Source organism: Alexandromys fortis, unplaced genomic scaffold, assembly GCF_014885135.2.
Source record: "Alexandromys fortis isolate MF-2015 unplaced genomic scaffold, M_Fortis_MF-2015_v1.1 scaffold_13, whole genome shotgun sequence".
In the NCBI taxonomy this organism is placed as follows: Eukaryota; Metazoa; Chordata; class Mammalia; order Rodentia; family Cricetidae; genus Alexandromys; species Alexandromys fortis.
The window spans coordinates 10,555,222-10,575,527 of NW_026067908.1; the positions used below are offsets into that span (position 1 = coordinate 10,555,222).

At 44.6% G+C, this 20,306-nt stretch overlaps 1 protein-coding gene across 10 annotated transcripts in view; it reads right to left on the reverse strand.

The window, feature by feature from the left end:
* Dnajc6 (DnaJ heat shock protein family (Hsp40) member C6) overlaps positions 1-20,306 on the reverse strand; it is a 148,061-nt gene that overhangs the window by 31,999 nt on the left and 95,756 nt on the right. For all 10 annotated transcript variants that reach the window (XM_050136124.1, XM_050136133.1, XM_050136132.1 and 7 more), the window contains 4 exons: positions 11,350-11,500; positions 10,298-10,347; positions 10,055-10,203; positions 112-234 (listed from right to left, as the gene is read on the reverse strand). In XM_050136124.1, the coding sequence (XP_049992081.1) occupies positions 112-234; positions 10,055-10,203; positions 10,298-10,347; positions 11,350-11,500 (473 nt within the window). The remainder of the gene's footprint in view (positions 1-111; positions 235-10,054; positions 10,204-10,297; positions 10,348-11,349; positions 11,501-20,306) is intronic.

Genomic DNA, 20,306 nt, shown 5'->3' on the forward strand with positions numbered 1-20,306 from the left:
CTCTAAACAGAGGCTCAGTAAGTGCTGTTGAGCTCAGAGGTCGCCCTTCTGGATACAGCTGCCCATATTTCACCAAAGCCTCACCAGGCAGAAGGACCAAAGAATACTCACCAAGCAGTGGACAACGCAGACATTTTTGGGATTCTGCAGTAGCCAGTTGTACATATTCCGACACACAGCAAACAAGTTGTGTAGACTTGGGGCCTGCCTGATGGGCCAGCTGCATTCTGAGACCTGAAGAAATGGAGGAAAGAAATGAATTTTCCCGTCTCCATAAACACACATCACACACAACATCTGGAAGCGGCATCCTGTCCTTTCTCCGTATACGAGACAGGGTCTAAATGCAGAACGACAGGCTTAATGCAATCATTTGTTAGGATCTCCACAGTCATGGGTTACACCACTGGAAGTCGCATTGTGGCATATTGCGATGCAGACAGAGTTGGAAAAAGGATCTAAATGCAGAAAGAGAAGCATCACACAGTCATTTTTATAATCCAGGGTCTCAAGTACATAGCCCAGCTGATCTTGAATCCATCCATCACCCTCCTGCATCAGCCTACTGAGTAACAGGATTACAGGAGGGCTAACCTGACTTAATACACTAGTTTTTTGTTTTGTTTTAATGAAATAAGTCTGTTTCACTAAAGATATTAAAACACATTTAGAAGTACATTTTGAGTCAACTAGGCAATTTCTGCTAGCACTCCGATTTTTTTTCCCTTTGGTGGCACAGAATTCAGTTTCCAGTATCCTTCTTCTAGATGTTGCTCTTAGATCCTGTGGTCTCTACGGTCATCTAAGCTCTCCTCATAACATGAAAAGTCCTACAGAGTGAGCCAGGGTGGCTTATGTGTCTTAGTTTTCTCCGCAGGGGAACTATGTCCTATCTTCATTTAACATACATGTTGGATGTGTTAGAGTCCTGCCTTGATGCTGCTTGGCCTGATCTGGAGAACAAAGAAGACATGTATTGATTAGATGACAACTTTGTTGATGGGAAAATTGACTCTCAGAGGTGAGTCGTCTGCGGTCACACTGTTAAGCCCAGGTCTTTTGAGCATTATCCATTAGCTTCAGCAGCCCGGGCTAGATGACCAACTGCCTCACCATGCAGGGCATGTGCCCTGACTGACTGCATATATTTACTAGTCCGTCTAATAGTAAGAAGTTTGGGCTTGGGGAAACTTTACATCTTTAACCCTTTCTGTCCTCATTTCTGTCAGTATTGCAGGAATATCAACTGCCAGGGCTTGGTCTGTTGCTGACACACACAAGTTGGTCAATAAAGGTCAGCAATCATTATTATTTTTACCAAGCCATTGCCAATGCAAAGCTCTGGGATCAGACTGAAAACACTGAGCCTGTGAGGTAGGAGTGTGGGTGAAGGGCAGACCACAGGAGGCCTAAAGAATAGGATTAGGGGATGGCTCAGTTGATAAAAGGTTTGCAGGCAAGAATGAAGACCAGAACTGGATCTTATCCCCAGAGCCCACAAAACCCCTGGGCCAGCTAGCTATGAGCTTCAGGTCTATCAAGAGAGTCTCTGCCAAGAAATAAAGTGGAGGTCTATCTAGGTAGATACCCAGTGTCTTAGCCTCAGACTGCACCCATCCGTGTACACACACCTACATTCACACCAGGAGGAGGAGGAGGGAGAGAAGGCTATTTGAAAAGACTTACTCTGGGATCTGCATTTTCCAACAGAAGGAGGCAAAAGAATCATTCAGGGGTCAGTAAGATGGTGGGAAGGTGAAGGAAGGGGTGGTGGTGGCTTAGCTCAGTGGCAGTGGGGTACAAACACACCTCAGCAACTCAGGAGACAGTCCCAGTAAGTGCTCATGGGGCTGCAGTGGCTGTGCACAGGAGTGCACTTAAGAGAGGTGACAAGGGGGACACCCATGCTTGTGTCTTTGAGTGGCCAGAAAGAGGGATGGAATCAACAAGGCATTCAACGTGGCGTAGAAAAAACTGGGCTAAGAAAACTCAGACACTTCAAGCTCCCTGTGCTTGACACTGGGAAGGGAGACGGGAGAAATCTCATTGACTGGCCCTTTCCTGGTCACCAGATAATACTAATAAAAATATAAATGAGAAATTATCTGTGTGTGCTGACCTTACGAAACAAAGGTGGGAATTGCCTTTCTGGTCTGCCCAGACAGTCTGCTCTTTTTTGTTGATCTGTAGCCCTTTTGCTATACAATGACCGTGGGTGAAGAGGAACTTCCACGTTACCCATTTTTCTACACCCTTGGCAATAACAGATGTGGCGTGTTAAACCAAGTGTGTGAAACACTTCACATAACTACCCTAAGGTCCAGGAGATGCGAGCTCAGGTCTGTCAGCTTAAACTCCACAATGGCTAACCCCTTCTAACCAACACGGGTCAGAGCTCTCTGGCCCACTGTTTACTTCCCAAAGGCTCCCCGCTGATGACTGCTCAAGGAATAGAAATGACTTACCGAATGAAACAGTTGAAAAATTAGGAGAATAAATGTTGTTGCCAGGGAGATTATAAAACACAGGTCTGCCGATCCTGTTTCCTGTCTGTGGTGTTCACATCCTTGGAAAACTTTAGTATCCCATTCAAAGCCCAAGTTCAGTGTCCTCTTATCTCTGACCGTCACAGCTAGAACAGTCACGGTTGTGTCCATATCCTGGCCTGTGTTCATCTGTTCCAGTTTTTATTCGTAGAACAGCATAGCTGCAGATTCAGGATGGGTTTTCTCATTGCAGTTACCCTTGACCACCTGCGCTGACCGTCTCAGGCTTTCATTCTCATGGGTGTTGGGTATTTGAGGATCGTTGTGGGGATGAGGGTAAGTTTATTGTCAGCTGTACTGAACCGAGGGTTCTGTCTCCCTCCCTAGCTTCTGAGTTCCGTGAAAAGAGAAAGCATGACTTCTCCTCTTGGTCACCTCGCTGCCGGGTGTCTGTGTCTCAGGTGGGTTGCTGCTGAGGGGATGGATGAATAAAAACTAAAGGAATAAGTCCTACTTGGCAGTCTCTTTTTTTTGTAATAGAATTTGTCTAATATCATTTTTAAAGGATTTATCCCATTTTCATTTATACTATGTGCACACGTGTGCGGGTACACACAGGGGCCAGAAGAGGGTGTAAGATCCCCTGGGGCTGGGGCTGGAAGAGGTTGTGAGCTGTCCTGCCTGGATGCTGAAAGATGAACTCTACAAAACCAGCAAATGCTCTTAAACACTGAGCCACCTCTCCAGCCTCTACATGAATATCTTGAGAATGAACAGGTGGATCAAATTTGTTGGGTTTTTTTTTTTTTTAGACTACAACAGAGTGAAAATACAAGATTTCTTTTCCCAGAGGCAGTATTTTTAAAGCTTTTAAAAACTGTACACTAACCACCCACACATCACCTGTCAATACCTGAAGTGAATCTCAGCTAAAAGCTGGCTACGCTGTTCTTAGCACAATAGGCCAACAGCTCTAGAATCATTAAATCAATCAAGCAAATAATATTAATTTAATGTGCTCCGTAATTATATCTTTAGTTGATATATAATTACATAGCACTAGGCAAACACATAATTACAATTTTTTTTAAAGAAACATGTTCTCTGTCTAAAGGAGGGAAAACATTAAGACAGAAACACCTCCCCTCCAAATTAGGAATCTGATCAGTGCCAGTTTTTCTGTGATTCTCTAGGTCACACTCGACGCAATAAGCCTGATCCTAGACTGCATGGCACTTCATTACACCATCTTCAGCCTCCCTGAACACTCCTGGGGTCACTGAGCATCAGAGAGTATCATGTCAGCTACAGGCCCACCATGATACTAGAAGCAGAGGCCAAGGCAGCTGAAGGGCTGGAGCTAGGTGACGCCCATCTTGAGCTAAACAGTGCTCTAAGCACAAGAGTCAACAGTGAAGCAGAGCGACAGACTGGCTGGCCCTAACTGGTGTTTCCTGATTAGTTCATCATCACTGGAAGACAGGAGTATTTCAGTCACCAGTCATGAAATTCTACTATTGCCAGTGTCAACCTGGGCCACCACTTATGGGGTACTTACTCCAGGTCAGGCACTCCTCATCAAATTCATTTCTTACAATAAGCACATGGTAAAAGACGGTGCAGGTTAGGGATGGTGTTCGGTTGGTAGAATGTTTGATTTCCATACATGAGGCCCTAGGTTTGAGCCCCAACACTATAAAGAGAGGAAGAGGAAGGAGGAGGAAATGGGTGGATGGAGGGAAGGAGGAACGAAGGGGTACAGGCAAAACCATGAGCGCCCATTTAAAGGGGTATCAAGGTTTTATCAGGATACACTCAGGGGTTACACAACAAGGTAAACAGCCAGCATGGTCTTTCGTTTTGCTCGGGGGTGAATGGAACCAGCTGCCCCATCTCTAACCACCACAGGAGAGAGTGAACGACTGTCCCTTTCTTCCCTTTTAAGAGGTCATGTCTGCAGACAAGAAGCACCGCCTCGCCTCTCTCGGGCCAGACAGCCCAAGGTGATGGGTAGAGCAAATACCACTACCGGAGGGTACTTGTGAGATGGGTGCTGTTATTGTCATAATCACCCTTTTACAGGGGATGGTTTTGAGACAGGGTTTCTCTCTGTAGCCCTAGCTGTCCTGGAACTATCTCTGAAACTAGACAGGCTGGCCTCAAACTCACAGAGATCTACTTGACTCTACCACCCAAATGCTAGGATTAAAGGCAAGCACTACAACACTTGGCTATTATAATCATTTTATACATGAGTCCAAATAGCCGTGGAAGGTCTTGTTTGGTAAAATGAACAATTGAGACATGAGTCTAAGGTAATTTTTAAAGCTTATAATTTGTGTATAATATAGGATTTCATCCCAATAAATATAATAAATTCCACTGTGACACCCTGCCTATAGTTTTTAGCAGTAGCTTCATAATGCATTTGTAAGGCAGTAGCTGCCCTTTCCCTAAGGGGAGACATTCAGTTCACAGAAGGTTGTGCAATTGCACTTTGTGAGCCTCTGGCCCCCAGTCCAGAGATCTGTTTCTACCTTCCCGTTTCCTGTTCAGACACTAATGTATGCAGTCAAAGAGAGAAAGTGATAAGTTCTCTCTGCAGCAGGGACGTCTTCAGTGGACTCTAGAAGGAAGGAGGGAAGACCCTGACTTGCAGTCAAGGGCCCTGTAAAAATTCAAGTCATTAATACACCTTCCAAAAACTGAGCTGTTTTCAAAGGCAAAACATAAATTTTACAGGATCTGGAAATAACACATATGAACAAAGAATATGAAAGTACCAACTGGTTTCTGGTTGGTGACTGGTTTCTCCACTACTAACAGGACCGTTTACTAACTACTACTAACTATTAACCTAGTACCATCCTTCATAGGTGGACAGAGAAGGGTGGGCCTGGGCAGCACTGAATGGCATTCTCAGAACTTCAGAACACTGGGCAAGGTTAGACCTGATCTCTATTCATCCAGATTTTTAGTTTTTCCAGCAATATTGGCAAGAAATGAGTGATGCAAAGATTCTTAATATTAAAGGGCCTAGCTACAAACCTGCACAGACACCCAGACACACACACACACACACACACACACACACACACACACACACACATGCTGAAAGAGAACAGGAGGGAGGGGATAGAGAGGGAGGGAGAGAGAGGGGAGATGGGTACAATGTTAACAATGGGGATAATAAAAAGGGTTTAGATCTAGATAGCGGTGATGGTTATACAACATCGCTGAGTGCCATAGTGAAACTGGATTACTTCAAGTGGTTAAAATGGCATCATTACTATATACACTTTTCCTGTAATGTTTTTAAAGTACAAGCACGGGGTTGAAGCTCTCCATAGCCCACCAACTGATCTAAAAATACAGCATCTCTATTAGTGTTTGTCATTCAGGTTAAGAATATTTGTCTCAGGGCTAGAACTGGCTCAACATAACATCATATACTGCTCTTCCAAGTGACTCAGGTTGAGTTCCCAGCACATACTTTGGGCAGCTCATAGCCATTTGGAACTCCAGTTCCAGGGGATCTGATGCCATCTTTTGGCTTATACAGGCACCTACACACATGTTATATAAAAACCCACACAGGTATATGAATAAACGTAACAAAGGAAATAATTTTCAAGAAGAGTATTTGGCTTAGCCAATTCATCTTATGCTTCTTCAAATGCCATCAACAGCATTGATACTTTTAATCCCCAAGGGTAGATATTTTCTATAAATCATAATAAAAAAGATTGTACCTATTTGGTAATCCTGAATGGGCATTCCCGTGCCTTGATTTCATTATAAGTTTATTTGCCAATATTAGTTTTGTGTAAGCCCCTTTACTAACTTGAGACTACAAAATTCCTTTCTTATGTAACTGCATCCTGCCACATCTGAAAATACTATAAAACTGTCGTGTGATTTTCTCATATGATTTTCCTCACTTTATAATGCTTAAAACCATGGAAGTTCATCAAACCACAGGAGAAAAAAACCCTCAGAAAAATTAAAATTTTCCTGCTACCACCTGTCTCCACCACTATGACCTCTACCCCAAAATTCAACCATGTAATCAAAGGGGATGTGACCGAGTTCAGGCTCCACACAGGCAGAGCTAGAGTCTATGAGTCTGTGAGTGACATCAGTCCTGCAGCATGCCATTCCCGATGATGCTTTATGGGAAAATACACCTACGTTTATTAAAATGAGGTTAAGGGGCAGACCTAGCCCTTCGCTAAACTGGAAACAGGAGAGCATGGCTCCAGTCCTCACTGCCTGGAGGATAGGAACTACGACGTCAGATTATCTAAGCATGTATCAGTGAGCTGCCAATCAACTCACAGAGTCAGTGCTGGGAGAGATGAGCAATGGCTTTGCAAAGAGATGAACCAAAAAGGTAGGGCTGAGGGGGAAATGTAGATTTGGGGACCATCTTCCCGTAACTAAGGACTGAGAAACACAGGCCAGCATGTCCAGTTCCCTTCTGACCAACTCTGCTGGGACTCTCAGGAAGGTTTATAGATGCCGTGACATCCACGGTGTGGGAAAAAAGTGTAAAAGCCTGGGGTGTGTGACCTCTCCCCTTAGTGAAGAAAGACCAGCAAAGGAAAGGGTGTGGGGGGGGGCTGTAGCTCAGGCGGCTTTTAGGGAGAAGGCATAGTCCATGCAAAAGTACTGTGTGCGAGTGCACTGTTGAGTGGTGAGAGTGTGTGAGTGTGTACATCACTTGTGCATCCTTGAGTAGCACACAGATTCTAGTAATGAAGGGCAGTGCGTGACGAAGCTAGAGAAGCAAAGCCCTCATGATGCCTTCGAAGACACATTCTACCCCTGCTTAGAAGAGAAACGACACCACTTCTTCCACGTCCGCTGTGCGTCCCACTCTGGGACCAGCTGCACGTCTGCCTCCCAGCACTGAGCATCTCCATGGGCTCCACAGTTATTCACATTCGCCTTTAGAACACCCTGCATTCTCTTTCCAACCAGGCTTAAGTGCTTTGACAGCAAGAACCAAATATTTCTATTATAGCTCCAATGTTTAAGAATTCTTGGCACGTTTGTTATTTTAGGAAACATTTATTAGCCATGCTGGGCGCTGTTCTGTAGTTCAAATTAAATAAACAAGGTCCTTCTCTCTCAGGGCACATGAAAGCAACCCAAGGTAGATGTTCAGTATGTAATCCCTGCTCCCTTCTGCCAATTAAGACCAGTAGCGAGAGCTTGAACTACACTATTAGGTGACTTTATTTATAAATACCTTTATAGGGCTCAGCAGGGAAAGTGTTTCTCATGCAAGAATGAGAACATCTATAACCCCAGCACTGAGGAGAGGGCATGGCAGGTCTCGAGGGCTCACTGGCCAGCCAGTCTAGCTGAGACCGCAAGCTCAGGGTCCAGTGAAAGACCAGGTCGCAAGAACTAAGAAAGAGAATCAATTAGAGAAGATGCCCTGATGTCAGCCTCTGGTTTCCATGTGTTCCCGCACACGCACGCGCGCGCGCGCGCACACACACACACACACACACACACACACACACTACCAGAATGAGGAGGGGGCTTTTGAAAAAATGATACTCAAGCATATCTTTACATATATAAATGCTTCTGTGCCAATCTTACAAATTTACTTCTTTCAGTAGAAAACCGAGGCTGTCACAAATATATCAAAAGCAAATGAAGTTTCTATGAAATACTGCTCAGAATATTCCATCGTCCTTCAGTTGTGAAAATAATGGCATTCACTTAGTCTCCAAATGAGAAAGAAAAAACAACTCAGCCTCAAATATTTAAGCGTAGTGCTCCACACTTGCAATCCTAGCACCCGAGAGCTAAAGAAGGAAGAATGGAAATTCCAGACCAGTCTGGGGTACGTAGCAAGAACCTGCCTCAATAAACAAAAAAGACAGTTGTGTTCCATTAGAACATTGGGGTCCATCAATGTTTGAAGTTCACCTGCTTAGAATTATATAATGGAGGAAATAACAACTGGAAGGTTAGTTTATTGTGATAGATTTTTAAAGAATTGCACGCAAAACTCTTATCACAGAGTGGCAACTTCAATCCAACCACTTCGAGATAGTTTTTGTTCGCTTATCTGTCTGTTTCTGCCTGCCTGCATGCCTGTCTGTCTGACTGTCTGAGAGAAGGCCTTGCTATTTATTTAGCCCAGGCTATCCTTGAACCTGATGTGTAGCCCAGGTTAGCCGTGAATTTGTTCTCCTCCTGCCTCTGCCTCCAGAGTGCTCAGACTACAGGTCATACCAGCTTCAAAACAGCCTTGTGAGTGCTTCTCAAAGAGGGATCCCCGCAGCAAGGACAAGTGCCCAGGACTGCAAGGGTAAGGGAAGAGTCCCAGAAGTACTGAGAAATGCAGGCTCCTTGCCCCACCCCCATCTGCCTGAAGCAGAAGCCCTCTGAGCCGTTCTGATGCACACGGAGGTTCAAGCGTGTTCTAAGATCAAGTCGAAAAGATCCTTAGCAAAACTTTCCTATCTTGTTGATCGGTAGGGCAGAAGGGGATTTGGGAGAGCCCATGGAGCAAGGCTTTTTTGTGTGTTGGACGGATGTGGAAACTAAACCCAGAGATTGTCAAGAGTGATCAGAGCCTTAAGCAAAAACGTGGTCTAGCATAAAAGTGAGGGTCCATTGGTTTGCATGCCCGAAATCAAAGTTCACCTTTTTTTTTTTTAACATTTACTCGTTTATTTTGTGTATGTATGTGCCCACATCTATGCCTTGGCACATGTGTAAAAGTCAGAGGACAACTTGTGAAAGTCAGTTCCCTTCTTCTGTGGGTCCCAGGTACTGAGTTTAGGTCATCAGGTTTGGCAGCTAACAAGCATCTTTACCCACTGAGCCATCTCTTCCTAAATGTCTATGCAAAAAAAAGCCACTCCTATTTTTAACAGATCCAGATGAAGTTATAGAACTAACCATATCTAAAGGATAAGCCACAAATATTTGAAGATAAGAGAAACAGACAGGCAGGCAGGAACATAGACAGACAGAGAGCAGCAACGCCTTATTTCGGTAAGTCAACCAAGAACTCAGAAGCCAAAAGTATCAGGCATGATATCAGATTTAAACCCAAGCAGGCTCCCACCATGCCCTGCCTAGTCAGAAACTAAGAATATTCCTTTACCTTGTTCAAAAAGCTTTTTTAAAAGGCTGATTAAAATTGAAAAGATAATCTAGCTTTTTCCGTGTCAGCTGTCAGCCCAGGCTGATGCTCAAAACCAGAAGCAGAAAGCCACTTGCTAGCTCTGTGGTTTGCGGAAAGACCCCTCATCTCTCTGGGCCTTTTCATTCTGCTGTGTATGGCGTCACATGTAAACTTCTGCATGCCGTGTAAATACTTTATAAATGTCGGTAGCTGATCTCTCCATTATGAATGTTTGAGATTGTATTACCAAGGTGAGATGTGGAAGGGCAAGCATAAATATAATATATATAATACCAGAACTTGAGAGACAGCAACAACAGGATCTCAGCAAGTTCAAGACCCCCCAACCATACAAATAGTGATGCTACAGTGTCCTCAAGAACCCTTCCCCAGGGTGAAAATTCCTTACCCGACTGTGAAACTTGGCAGTTCGGTATGACTTGGGTGACAGGTTGTATACTGTGTAATGGTCAAGATGTCTGGAATCCAAAAAGCTCCGGATGTCATCCACCTGATTCCTGAATCCTATGTCAACGTTGTCCAGAGGAAAGGACATCACTAGGAGAGGTCACACACAGAGAGAACGGGTTCAAACGATCTGCTGCCGGGGGGAACGGCACTGAAGAGCAGCTGATAAACACGAGACACTTACCGATAATTCTGGAGGTGACATAAGTGAAGTCTAGGTCTCCCTTTGTGTAGCTAAAAGTAAGACAGGAGAGGGCACTCATTAGAACAATCAAACGTGGCGATCTCTCCATTTAAACATCAGGAACTGGAGCACTTGCGTCCGGTGGGCATATTTTTAACTCTCTGCAATCTCTTCCCTCTACCAAGGAGGCATCGATGAGAGAAGGCAGCCCACATCCTCCAGCTACACCACCCACCTGTGCTTGCTGCCACCCTACACATGCTCCTTGATGCACCGGGTCAATCTTAGAAAAAAACTGCTCTGTCTTCCCTAAAGCCAACAGTCCCAAAGTGTCTGACCCTCTGGACCTCTATTTCCAAACTGTGAACTGCTAAGGGGAGAGAAAGAAGAAGCTGAGAAAAAACAAAAGTCCCTTTCTCTCCTACCAACATCTTAGATAAACAACAGAAAAAACAGGAAAGTTTGCCTTTGAAGCAAGATTAAAATGCCAATCAATATATTGGATTTGGCATTTGATTTCCGATTCAAAACTGAATATTGTAACCAAAAATAAGCAAATAAATTTTTAATTCTTAAGAATATAAAAGTTGTTACATTATTTATATAAGAATTTTCATATAGGGGAAGAGAGATTAACTTCCTCTGCTAAGTAAATGTTGAGGGACCAGCAGGCTCCTAAAGTTCTGCTTCGGTTCCCATCCTCAGACTGTCTGTGCATGACCTGATCTAATCCCCAAGCCACTCAAAGACAAATCCTATCAGAGAATTCATTACCTTGCCTTATGCCACATTGTTTATAAGCACAGATATTATATTAGAACCCCCAACATTTGTAAAGCTAAAGATGGTGGCCATCCCATGCCAGCATACCAATGAGCTGAGTCCCACAGACTGTGCTTGTAGCCTCAAAGGGACTTAGCATTATGGTTCCAGTGCCATTTCCCTGTTGGTCAGCGTTGGCAATTACGTCACCGAGTTGACACTATGTGAGTCCAGTAAGCAGTTGGCACACAGCCAGATCCCTTGGGGAGCCCAGGTGTCACCAGCCTCACCTGCTAACAGACTGGATGACTCGAGAGGATGTGTCTTTGAGGGTATCCTTCAAGTTGTCCTTCAGATTACTGAAGAGCCTCCCGGCACCACCTTTTACCATGTCAAAGAGGCCTCCCCCATAGCTGGGCTCCATGTCTGGAGAGGAGGCACCTGAGAAGGAGAAGCAGAAGGTTAGCTTAAGACAACACTGAACCCCAGCCTCTCCTCATCCTATAACGCTTGCATCATCTCTAAGAGGCTGGGACTGTCCCAGCAATTATGTATGCCTCTCAGGATTTCCGAGTTTTAGCAATGCTGCTGGGCCCCAGAGAATACAAGGCAAGTTGTCATACATGGAGTCTTAGGAACAGGGACCTCCAGAGTTACACTGCCCAATACTATGACTGCATTCCATAGGTATCAATTGAGTGATTGAAAGACAACTGGCCACGCTGAGTTGTTCTATAAGAATATACAGCAAATCCCAAAAACTTGGCACAAAAAATAATAAAGCACCTCCATATTTTTACACTGATTACACTTGGAAATAATTCCATTTTAGAAAATATTTAACTAAATATCTAATTTTGCCCGTCTCTTTTTAATGTGAATAATAATGTTGTGGGACAATGCTCTTGCACCCTGTAAAGATTTGTCACTCATGTTGGTTTAATAAAATCCTGGCAAGAAATACAGTCACAGCAACCAGACTAGGAGAATTCTGGGAAAAGGAAAGACAGAGAGTCAGTCACCACCCAGACGCAGAGGAAGCAAGATGAGAATGCCTAACTGAGAAAAGGTACCAAGGCATGTGGCTAAACATAGATAAGAATTATGGGTTAATTTAAGTTGTAAGAGCTAATTAGTAATAAGACTGAGCAATAGATCAGCCAGTTTATAGTTAATATAAGCCCCTTTGTGTTTCTTTGGAACTGAACAGTTGCGGGACCAGGTGGAACAGAAACTTCCATGTACATATTAAAATTATATTTTATTGTATTTCATTTCATTTCATCTTATATTTTGAAACAAAATGTTGTCATATAGAACAGACTAGCCTCCAGCTTGCTACCTCCCCACCTTAACCTCCTAAAGCTGGGTACATGTGTTCACCATCATACTTGGTTTGGAAAAGTTGAAAAATTTAAAGTATCTACATAGCTTGTATTATATTCTATTGTTTGGGATTGACACAGAGAGACCACAGGAAGAAAAAAAGCATGCACTTTAGGTTGATTGATCCGGGGCCTGCTCTGGCCTTCAGTAGACCTGACTTCTAGAGGCCCCTTATATACCATTCCTCGCAGCAACAGATCCTTCCATCATGGTTGAGAACTGCATAGTGGCCACTGCTGTGACTTATCAGACACTTCAGTGTCTCTTCCCTTGTGACTACAGGAAATTGTACCCCTGTGACTAGCTCCCATCAGCACTACTGATGTTTGGGTCAAGTACTTCTTTTTTGAGGGACCACCTGTACCACGGGGTGCTTAGTAGAATCCTTTGCCATCATAGAGTCTAGGACTATCTAGAGATCCAGGAATCCTCTGGAGACTTGGAACCTAGCCTCTGCCAATGCAAGGAAGATGATTTTATTTTATCATTTGTACTGAACTCTGATAAAAAACGAGGTCATTTTCTTTGTGTTTCCTAGTCAGAAAGTTTCTGTTTTTAATTTCAAGTACCTCCTATCCCCCTATATGCTGCTGGCATGTGTCTATAAATCTGTGTCTACTGCCACTTTCTGATCTTGATCACGAAAGCTTCGGGTGCCCGAGGCATCATTAAGCATCTGTTTCCAAACAGAAATCACAGAGAACAGGGCATGCTGGGGAATAAGGAAATGGACACATGAACGAATGCAACCGTGTCCTCCACTTCCTGGACTTTCCCATCAGCACTGAACCTTTAATGGTAGTACAGTCCCTCACGGATGGAAACTGTTTATCATTCCTACTGAGAGGCAGCGAGGCAGGGTCTCAATCCAGGGCAGACCCGGAATTCACAGCGATCATCCTGCCTCAGTTATTCACATGTTAGGATTATAGGCACAAGCCCATGGCCGGCCTACTACATGGATGTTTACACTAGGAGAGCTGGAGTCTCCAAGAAGAAGGTATTGACAGCCTCAGTTAGCTAGAAGAGCCAGCCGTTCACACCCATGTGTTGCAGTTCTAAAGTCTAAGTGAGAACCAGCCACATCACACTATGCCCCAGGCCCATACCAATCCATGATTCTGCCAGCTGTGGTTAAGATGGTCCGTGTGTGTGTGTGTGTGTGTGTGTGTGTGTGTGTGTGTGTGAGAGAGAGAGAGAGAGAGAGAGAGAGAGAGAGAGAGAGAGAGAGAGAGAGGGAGAGAGACAGAGAGGGCGAGAGCGAGAGAGAGGAGACAGAGAGACAGAGAGACTCTCCTCCCAGACAAGAAATAACCATTTTGGGGAGTTCAACTTCTCCTAATCCCAAAGGATCATCCCAGCTGAGTTTGTGGATTGTTTAGATTCTCTCTTGGAGGCTCTGGGAAGAGACCCTCACCTAAGTATTCAGCCTCCTACCTGTTACAGCACCTTTGCCTGGGGTATGGAAGAGAGTATAGAAGCAGGGAAGACTAGGGGAAGAGGATCCATCTATACAACCAGAGAGAAGCTCTCATCCCTGATGAGTAAAGGTTTTCCAGGTGTGCCTGCTGGGGGACCAATACTCACAACCCTCACCTACACACTGTAAGGAAGCGCAATAAACTCCTTGGTTCTCTGCAGTGAACTTTGGAGCAATCAGGCTTCAATTTGTTACTGGGGCCTCAGAAGGTGATAATGGGTGTTGCTTATGTCCCCCTGAGAAGGAATTTTAGCAGCTCTGCCTTGTATCCAGCCCCACTAACTGTTCCTTGATCTTCTCACCTTCCTACTGTGAGCATTTCACCTGGCAGGTCAATGATGATGGCACTATTAGGAGGTGTGGCCTTGTTGAGGTCTCTTTTGCTTGAGCTTCCCTCAATGTAACGGTCAGTCAACTTCCTGTTGCCTCTGAGTCAAGATGTAGGACTCTCAGCTCCATCACCACATCTGCCTGCATGCCACCAAGCTCCCTACCGTGATGCCATGATGATAATGGACTGACCCTCTGAAACTGTAAGCAAGTCCCCCCAGTTAAAGGTTTTCATTTATATAGTTGCCGTGGTCATGGTGTCTTTTCCCAGCAATCAAAACCCAAACTAAGACACCAACCAAACTAAAGCATTGTGTGGGCACCCCGAGTGCTGGTGACCCCTCTGCCCCGCAGCTGGAGCGAAATGCTGGAACCTGGTCTAACCGTAGTGAAGATTAGTGCTACAAACATAGGAAGGCTCTCTTGTGTTCTGTTTCCTACTGTGTTAGTTCATTTTCTATTGCTGTGATAAAAACCACGATGACCAAGGCAACTCAGAGAAGGAATGGCTTATCTGGGCTTATAGTTTCAAAGGGTAAGAGTCCACCATGGTGAGACTCAAACTGAAAATAGGAAATAGGGAGAGCTAACTACAAACAGCAAGAGTGGTTGGGCACCTCAAAGCCTGCCCACAGTGACATACTTCCTCCGGCGAGACCACGCCTCCTGATCTTTCACCAACAGTCAACCACTGAAGATCAACTATTCAAATGTCTGAGACCTAGGGGGAACATCTCATGCAAACCACTGCACCTGCTAAAGAGGGCAGATGATCTCCCTTTAGGAGCACGCGTGTATAAAAAGTGGAATCCTGTTTTCATGTTAAATATTTTGAGACTAGAGAAGCATAAAATGCACCCCCCCCCCCCGATTTAGGCTCCAAAATACTCTGTCTAAACCCTCCTGATAGACCACGTCTCAGCAGGAACATCAAGTTGATTATCTAGACATCTTGCTGACTCTCAGCTTCATGCTGGAGCAGAACACGGAGGCACGGGCCTATTAAAAGATGCGACTGCCTTTGATCATCTAAAACTTACCCTCGCTCTGCTCGTTAAAAATGCTGCAGGAGCCAGGATGACTCTCCAGAGCCATTTATAACACCCATGACACAAAAGGAGAAGGGGGGCACGGTGTGATTTTTCCCTAATGGCTCATTTGGGTGGGTGTGCCAGCTTTTCTTGGTGAGCTACACTACGTGTCAAAAGTAAAGATCCTGCAAAAGGTATTCTTGCCTCTGCTAGTGGAAAGAAAGGGAGAGAGTTTCGAAATCTTACAGAGCAATAGCTGTACTCTGGCAGGACTGAATTCTAGCCTGTGAGCCAGCTCCAGTCACTTGTCTGTCTTTATATACTCTGTGAGATTTCAATGACTTTCCTATGTTTTAACTGTTGGAGGGAAAATATCAAAAGACATACTTCATGCTGATTACATAAAGGCTGACTTCCAATGTCTCGAAGTAAGTAAAATGTTATTGGAACACAGGGCAGCAGAGGTGGCTCAATGGTGTATCACTTGCCTGGAATGCACAGGAAGCAAAAGCAGAATGAGACTTTTGTGTTTATGTCTGGTCTGTGGCTGCTTCTGTGCTGCTCTGGCAGAGCTGAAGAGTTGTGACACATGACAGCCCCAGAGCCTAAGCATTTACCAGCCATCTAGTGTGGAAGTTTCCCAACATCCACACTAGATTGTCCACCTTAAATGCTACCTGTAGGAACAGTGCTGGCCAGGGTCCTTGGGGGATCCAAGGATCTAAAAGGGTGTCAAGGTCAGGACTGAAAGTGTGTGAGAGCACCACAGAATGAGAAACATCTCCGTCTGTGCTTCAGGCTCCAAGCAGACTCTCTGGCATTTTGTCATTTTAGAACCTAACCCCCAGAAGGCAAATATCAGAACCATACCCTGCCTCCTTATTAACCAGCCCCATGTAATTCCCAAAAAATGTCAGAAATGAGTTTTCTTGGGGATTGTTAGCATCTCGAAGAGCATCCTAGCCCTCCCGTTATGAGACCAGCACATGGGTTGCCCAACTAGTTTCTCCTAACGCTGCTGACTGCCGCGAGCGCATCTGTCTCCCCACTGAACTGCTCACTGTCGGCTCCCTTGTCGGCATCCCCTTTCCAAGGGGGACTGGAGGCAATTCACAAGTCATTGGGAAGATGTCCAGGTGGGCCTAACTGCCTCACTGTGTAAGAAAGGCAGCAAGGACAGGTGAGGCTGCTCTTAATAGGTATCTTATCCACCTGTGATACCTGAGTCGCGACACTGAAAAGCGCTGAGGAAAGAGATGGAAAATATGGACAAGGACATCACAGCCCAACGTGAACACTGTCATTCCACACATCCCCCCATGGCTTGCACACTGCATCTGTCGAGGGCGCCCTGGACTGCAGGCAGTGACTTTAAGACTCTAAGAAGGCACACTCTCCCTCCCATTCAGTACTGTATCTCACAAAGACTCAGTGAATAAAAATAATAATAAAAAGAAAACTTAGAGGGACAATTCTCATTCAATTCACCATGGGGTGTCATGTGCATACCCAGTGCCATGGTGGTCAACAGAGGACATTAGATCCCCAGAACTGTAGTTACAGATGGTTGTGAGCCATCATGTGGGTACCGGGACTCAAACCCAGATCCTCTGGAAGAACAGTCAATGATCATAATTGCTGGTACATTTCTCCAGTCCCAAATGATGTATTTTTAATGGCAAAGGGATTGGCTGAGTATTCCCAACTATGTTGTATAGTAATTATAATTAGCTCACATATATACGTATATATTTATACACACATAATTAACAATTAAATTGCCTTGTAGAAGAATATAGATACTTATAGATACTTATGACTGAGGACAAAATGAAAATGAAAATATAAACATTCCATGTGCATACTTATAAGAGAAAAACTTGGCAAGTAGAGAAAGAATTCGGAAGTGTTATATATTTTGGTGGTTTTGAGACAGGATGTCACGTACTCCAGGAAGTCCTTGGGCTCTGTGTATAGCTGAAGATGACCTTGAACTCTTTCCTGAAGGTTCCACCTCTCCAGCGCTGAGGTTATAGGCAGGCACCACTACAGTTAGCTCAGAAACTACGATTAATATAAAATAATAACTACACTAACCCAAGCTTATGGGATGCGTCCTATGTAGCAGACACTGATCCAAATGCCTAGTGATGTTTAATCTTCACATCGCCCCAAAGACAACTCCATTGCTCTTTCCATTCACGTGGGAAGATGAAGATTCACAGACCCACCAGGAACTCACTCAAGCTACCACGGTAGATGCTGGGGTGTGGAGCCAGTCAGAGTGTTCCAGAGCCCAGGCTTTTATCCACTACATTTTCAAATGAGCTATAGCAATGACATCAAATTACAAAATCATAAGTGATTTTTTTTTCATTTTTTAATATGACTGCATTTTCTAGATTTCCTACACCTCAAAGTTTCATGGTTAAAAACACATATAAAATAAGGACAAAAGCCAGGTGCTGCTCTATAACCATCCAGTACATGATTGCTGAACGGCTGTGGCACCCTCTCTCTTCTGCACATGACAGTTCTTCAACACAAAAGCTTCTTAATGGCCTTTGAGAAGCAGCCATGTTTGCCACAGCATTGGCACATCAGGGGCCATCAGCCTTCCTTGGTCGGTCCTCTGTGCCTACACAAAGACACCTCCACAGAGTCTTCTGTCTCTCTCCTTTCCAGAATGCCTCTATCCCTGGTCCTAATAACTGCTACCATTCGGGGCCAGCCAGGTTAGGGTAAGTCTGATAAAAACCAACTTTGCTAACAGGTCACGTTCACATTCTTCTCCACCAAAGGGCGTTTTCCTTCGCGTCTGTTTGTTTCTTAAGTGTCACCATGCTACACTCGTTGCCTGGCATCTACCAAGTTGATGGGTGTAGGAGTGAAATCCTAGGCCTCAAAAGGCCTTGGCATGACTGCCAGCTCCTGCCCCAAGAACAAGAAAGACATGCCTTTGCCCAGAACTTGGCCAAAGGCAAAGAAAGCGATGTCATTACCACGAAAGGCTTCCTTATCCCAAGGTAACGGATTTTCAGCCCTTGATTTCCCATCAATTAAACAAATAGATCATGCAGGCATAATAACTAGCTTCCTTATTAAAGAGCCCACTGCCTTGGCTTCCAGAATCATCTTTCCCTATTCAGCCCACTCCAGGGAATGTTCAAGGAGAGAAGATGGACTCTGGGGAAAGATGTCTTAGACATGAGGGTTGGGTTTCCTACTTAAAACCTACATAAGCTTGAGCAAATCCTTATATTCCTCTGTGACACCTGCTCTGCTTAGAATGGAACCAATTAGGAACAAAAGCTTTCCCACATGCCTCATGGCATCAACAGGATCAAAGGAGACCGTATATGAAGATGATTTTTTAGGTGATAAGGCCTTTTTTTAAAGGAACAGGAGCTTTCATTTGCAGCCTTGGAAATTCAGCTCTCATAGTCGATGATTCCAGGGATGGCCCACAACACACGCCAGTGAGCGCTGGTGTCCAAGTGCGCAAGATAAAAGTTTAAACACACGCAAAAAATAAATAAAATTAAGCAATCTATATAAATAAATAAATAAATAAATAAATAAATAAATAAATAAAATCAGCGCTCTATGCCCAACAAGAAGGTAGGATCAAAATAAAGCTGGCAGTGTTTAGATACAGGCTGCTTATTAGAATGGCTTCAGATCCTGCATCTGCTGCGAGAAGCGCCCTCAGCCTACAGCAGCTGTCCACCAGTCTCCTGGTCCACAGGAGGGGAGCGCCCACAGAATACAAGCAGCTGTGCGAGGACCGAGAGAACTAAAGGTCCGCCATGCTCTTAGCATACGCCTGGCAGATTGGGAACACTTAGTAAGTGACAGTGAGCAGGAGCTGTGGAGAAAGCCGTGACCGATGCAGCCTGCGTCACAAAGAACCACATTGTTCTGATTCATAGCTGGCCCAGCCAGACTGGAGAGGCATAGAGTAAGCGAGGGATCCCTTTCCAGACCTTCTAGATGTCGTGTGGAAAGGTTTCGCTGTGGGGATGCAGAACTCTCGGTATCTCTGAGGCTCTGGTTTCCATCTTGTACAGCTCTGGATGTGGGCAACTATGACAAGCTATTGACAGAACCATTATTAAGGCACATACGGATTTAAGGTCTATTTTTTAGTACTAGGGGATTTCTGGGTTATGTGGCCCATAGTGTGAGCTGTTACGTCACATTGCTCGACAGCAGCCCTGACAGGTCCGGTGGCTGCTCAACAGACCCAGAGGACAGAAGCGGAGCTTGTGGTACATTGAGCCCAGGGCAGCAAGGGCCCGGAGCACCGGTGCTGATTGAAGTTTTGTGGGTTCGGGCTGTGCAGAAAGCGTGTATGAACAAGTGCAGAATGATTCCTGTAAGCCAGCCTAGGCTGGCCTGCCTTGGGCTGGAAATCAGTTCAATGAGAGACTTGCTACAAGGATCTGCTTCTGTTCTGTTTATTCAACCGCAGCCTCAAAACAGAGATAATTCAGCTGACAAGGAGATCAGTCTTGAAATTTTCCAAAATTCAGCAGGAAAACATTGGAAGTTAGTGATAAACAATTCATGTTACATCACCTGACAAGTAGTTATAATGTGTATGTGTTTATTTTTTGTTTTTTTTTACAGACTAAAAGGGGGCTATACTTGATAATGCATATGTTGAATCAACTGTTAAATATATCAATCACTACAGACACCGTAATATCCACAGATACACTGTTTCTGCTCTCAGTTGTCAGGTTGCTGGCTAAAACTGCTCTGGATTACAGGTCTGTATCCTCAGCTGGCTCTCTCTTTCCCCAATCTACACAGCCATGGGGAGATTATACATTTAAGAATATAAAAGTATGGGGATGAATTACATGATTTGCAAAGTTCCCACCAGCTCTGGAACCCTTTGGCGGCATCATTATCATGACAGAAAGGCTTCCCACTAAGCAAATGTTTTAATCTAGACACTCTATTCGGTCGTCTCCACAAAATTAAACCCTCAAGTCCTGCAGGGGGGGGCAGG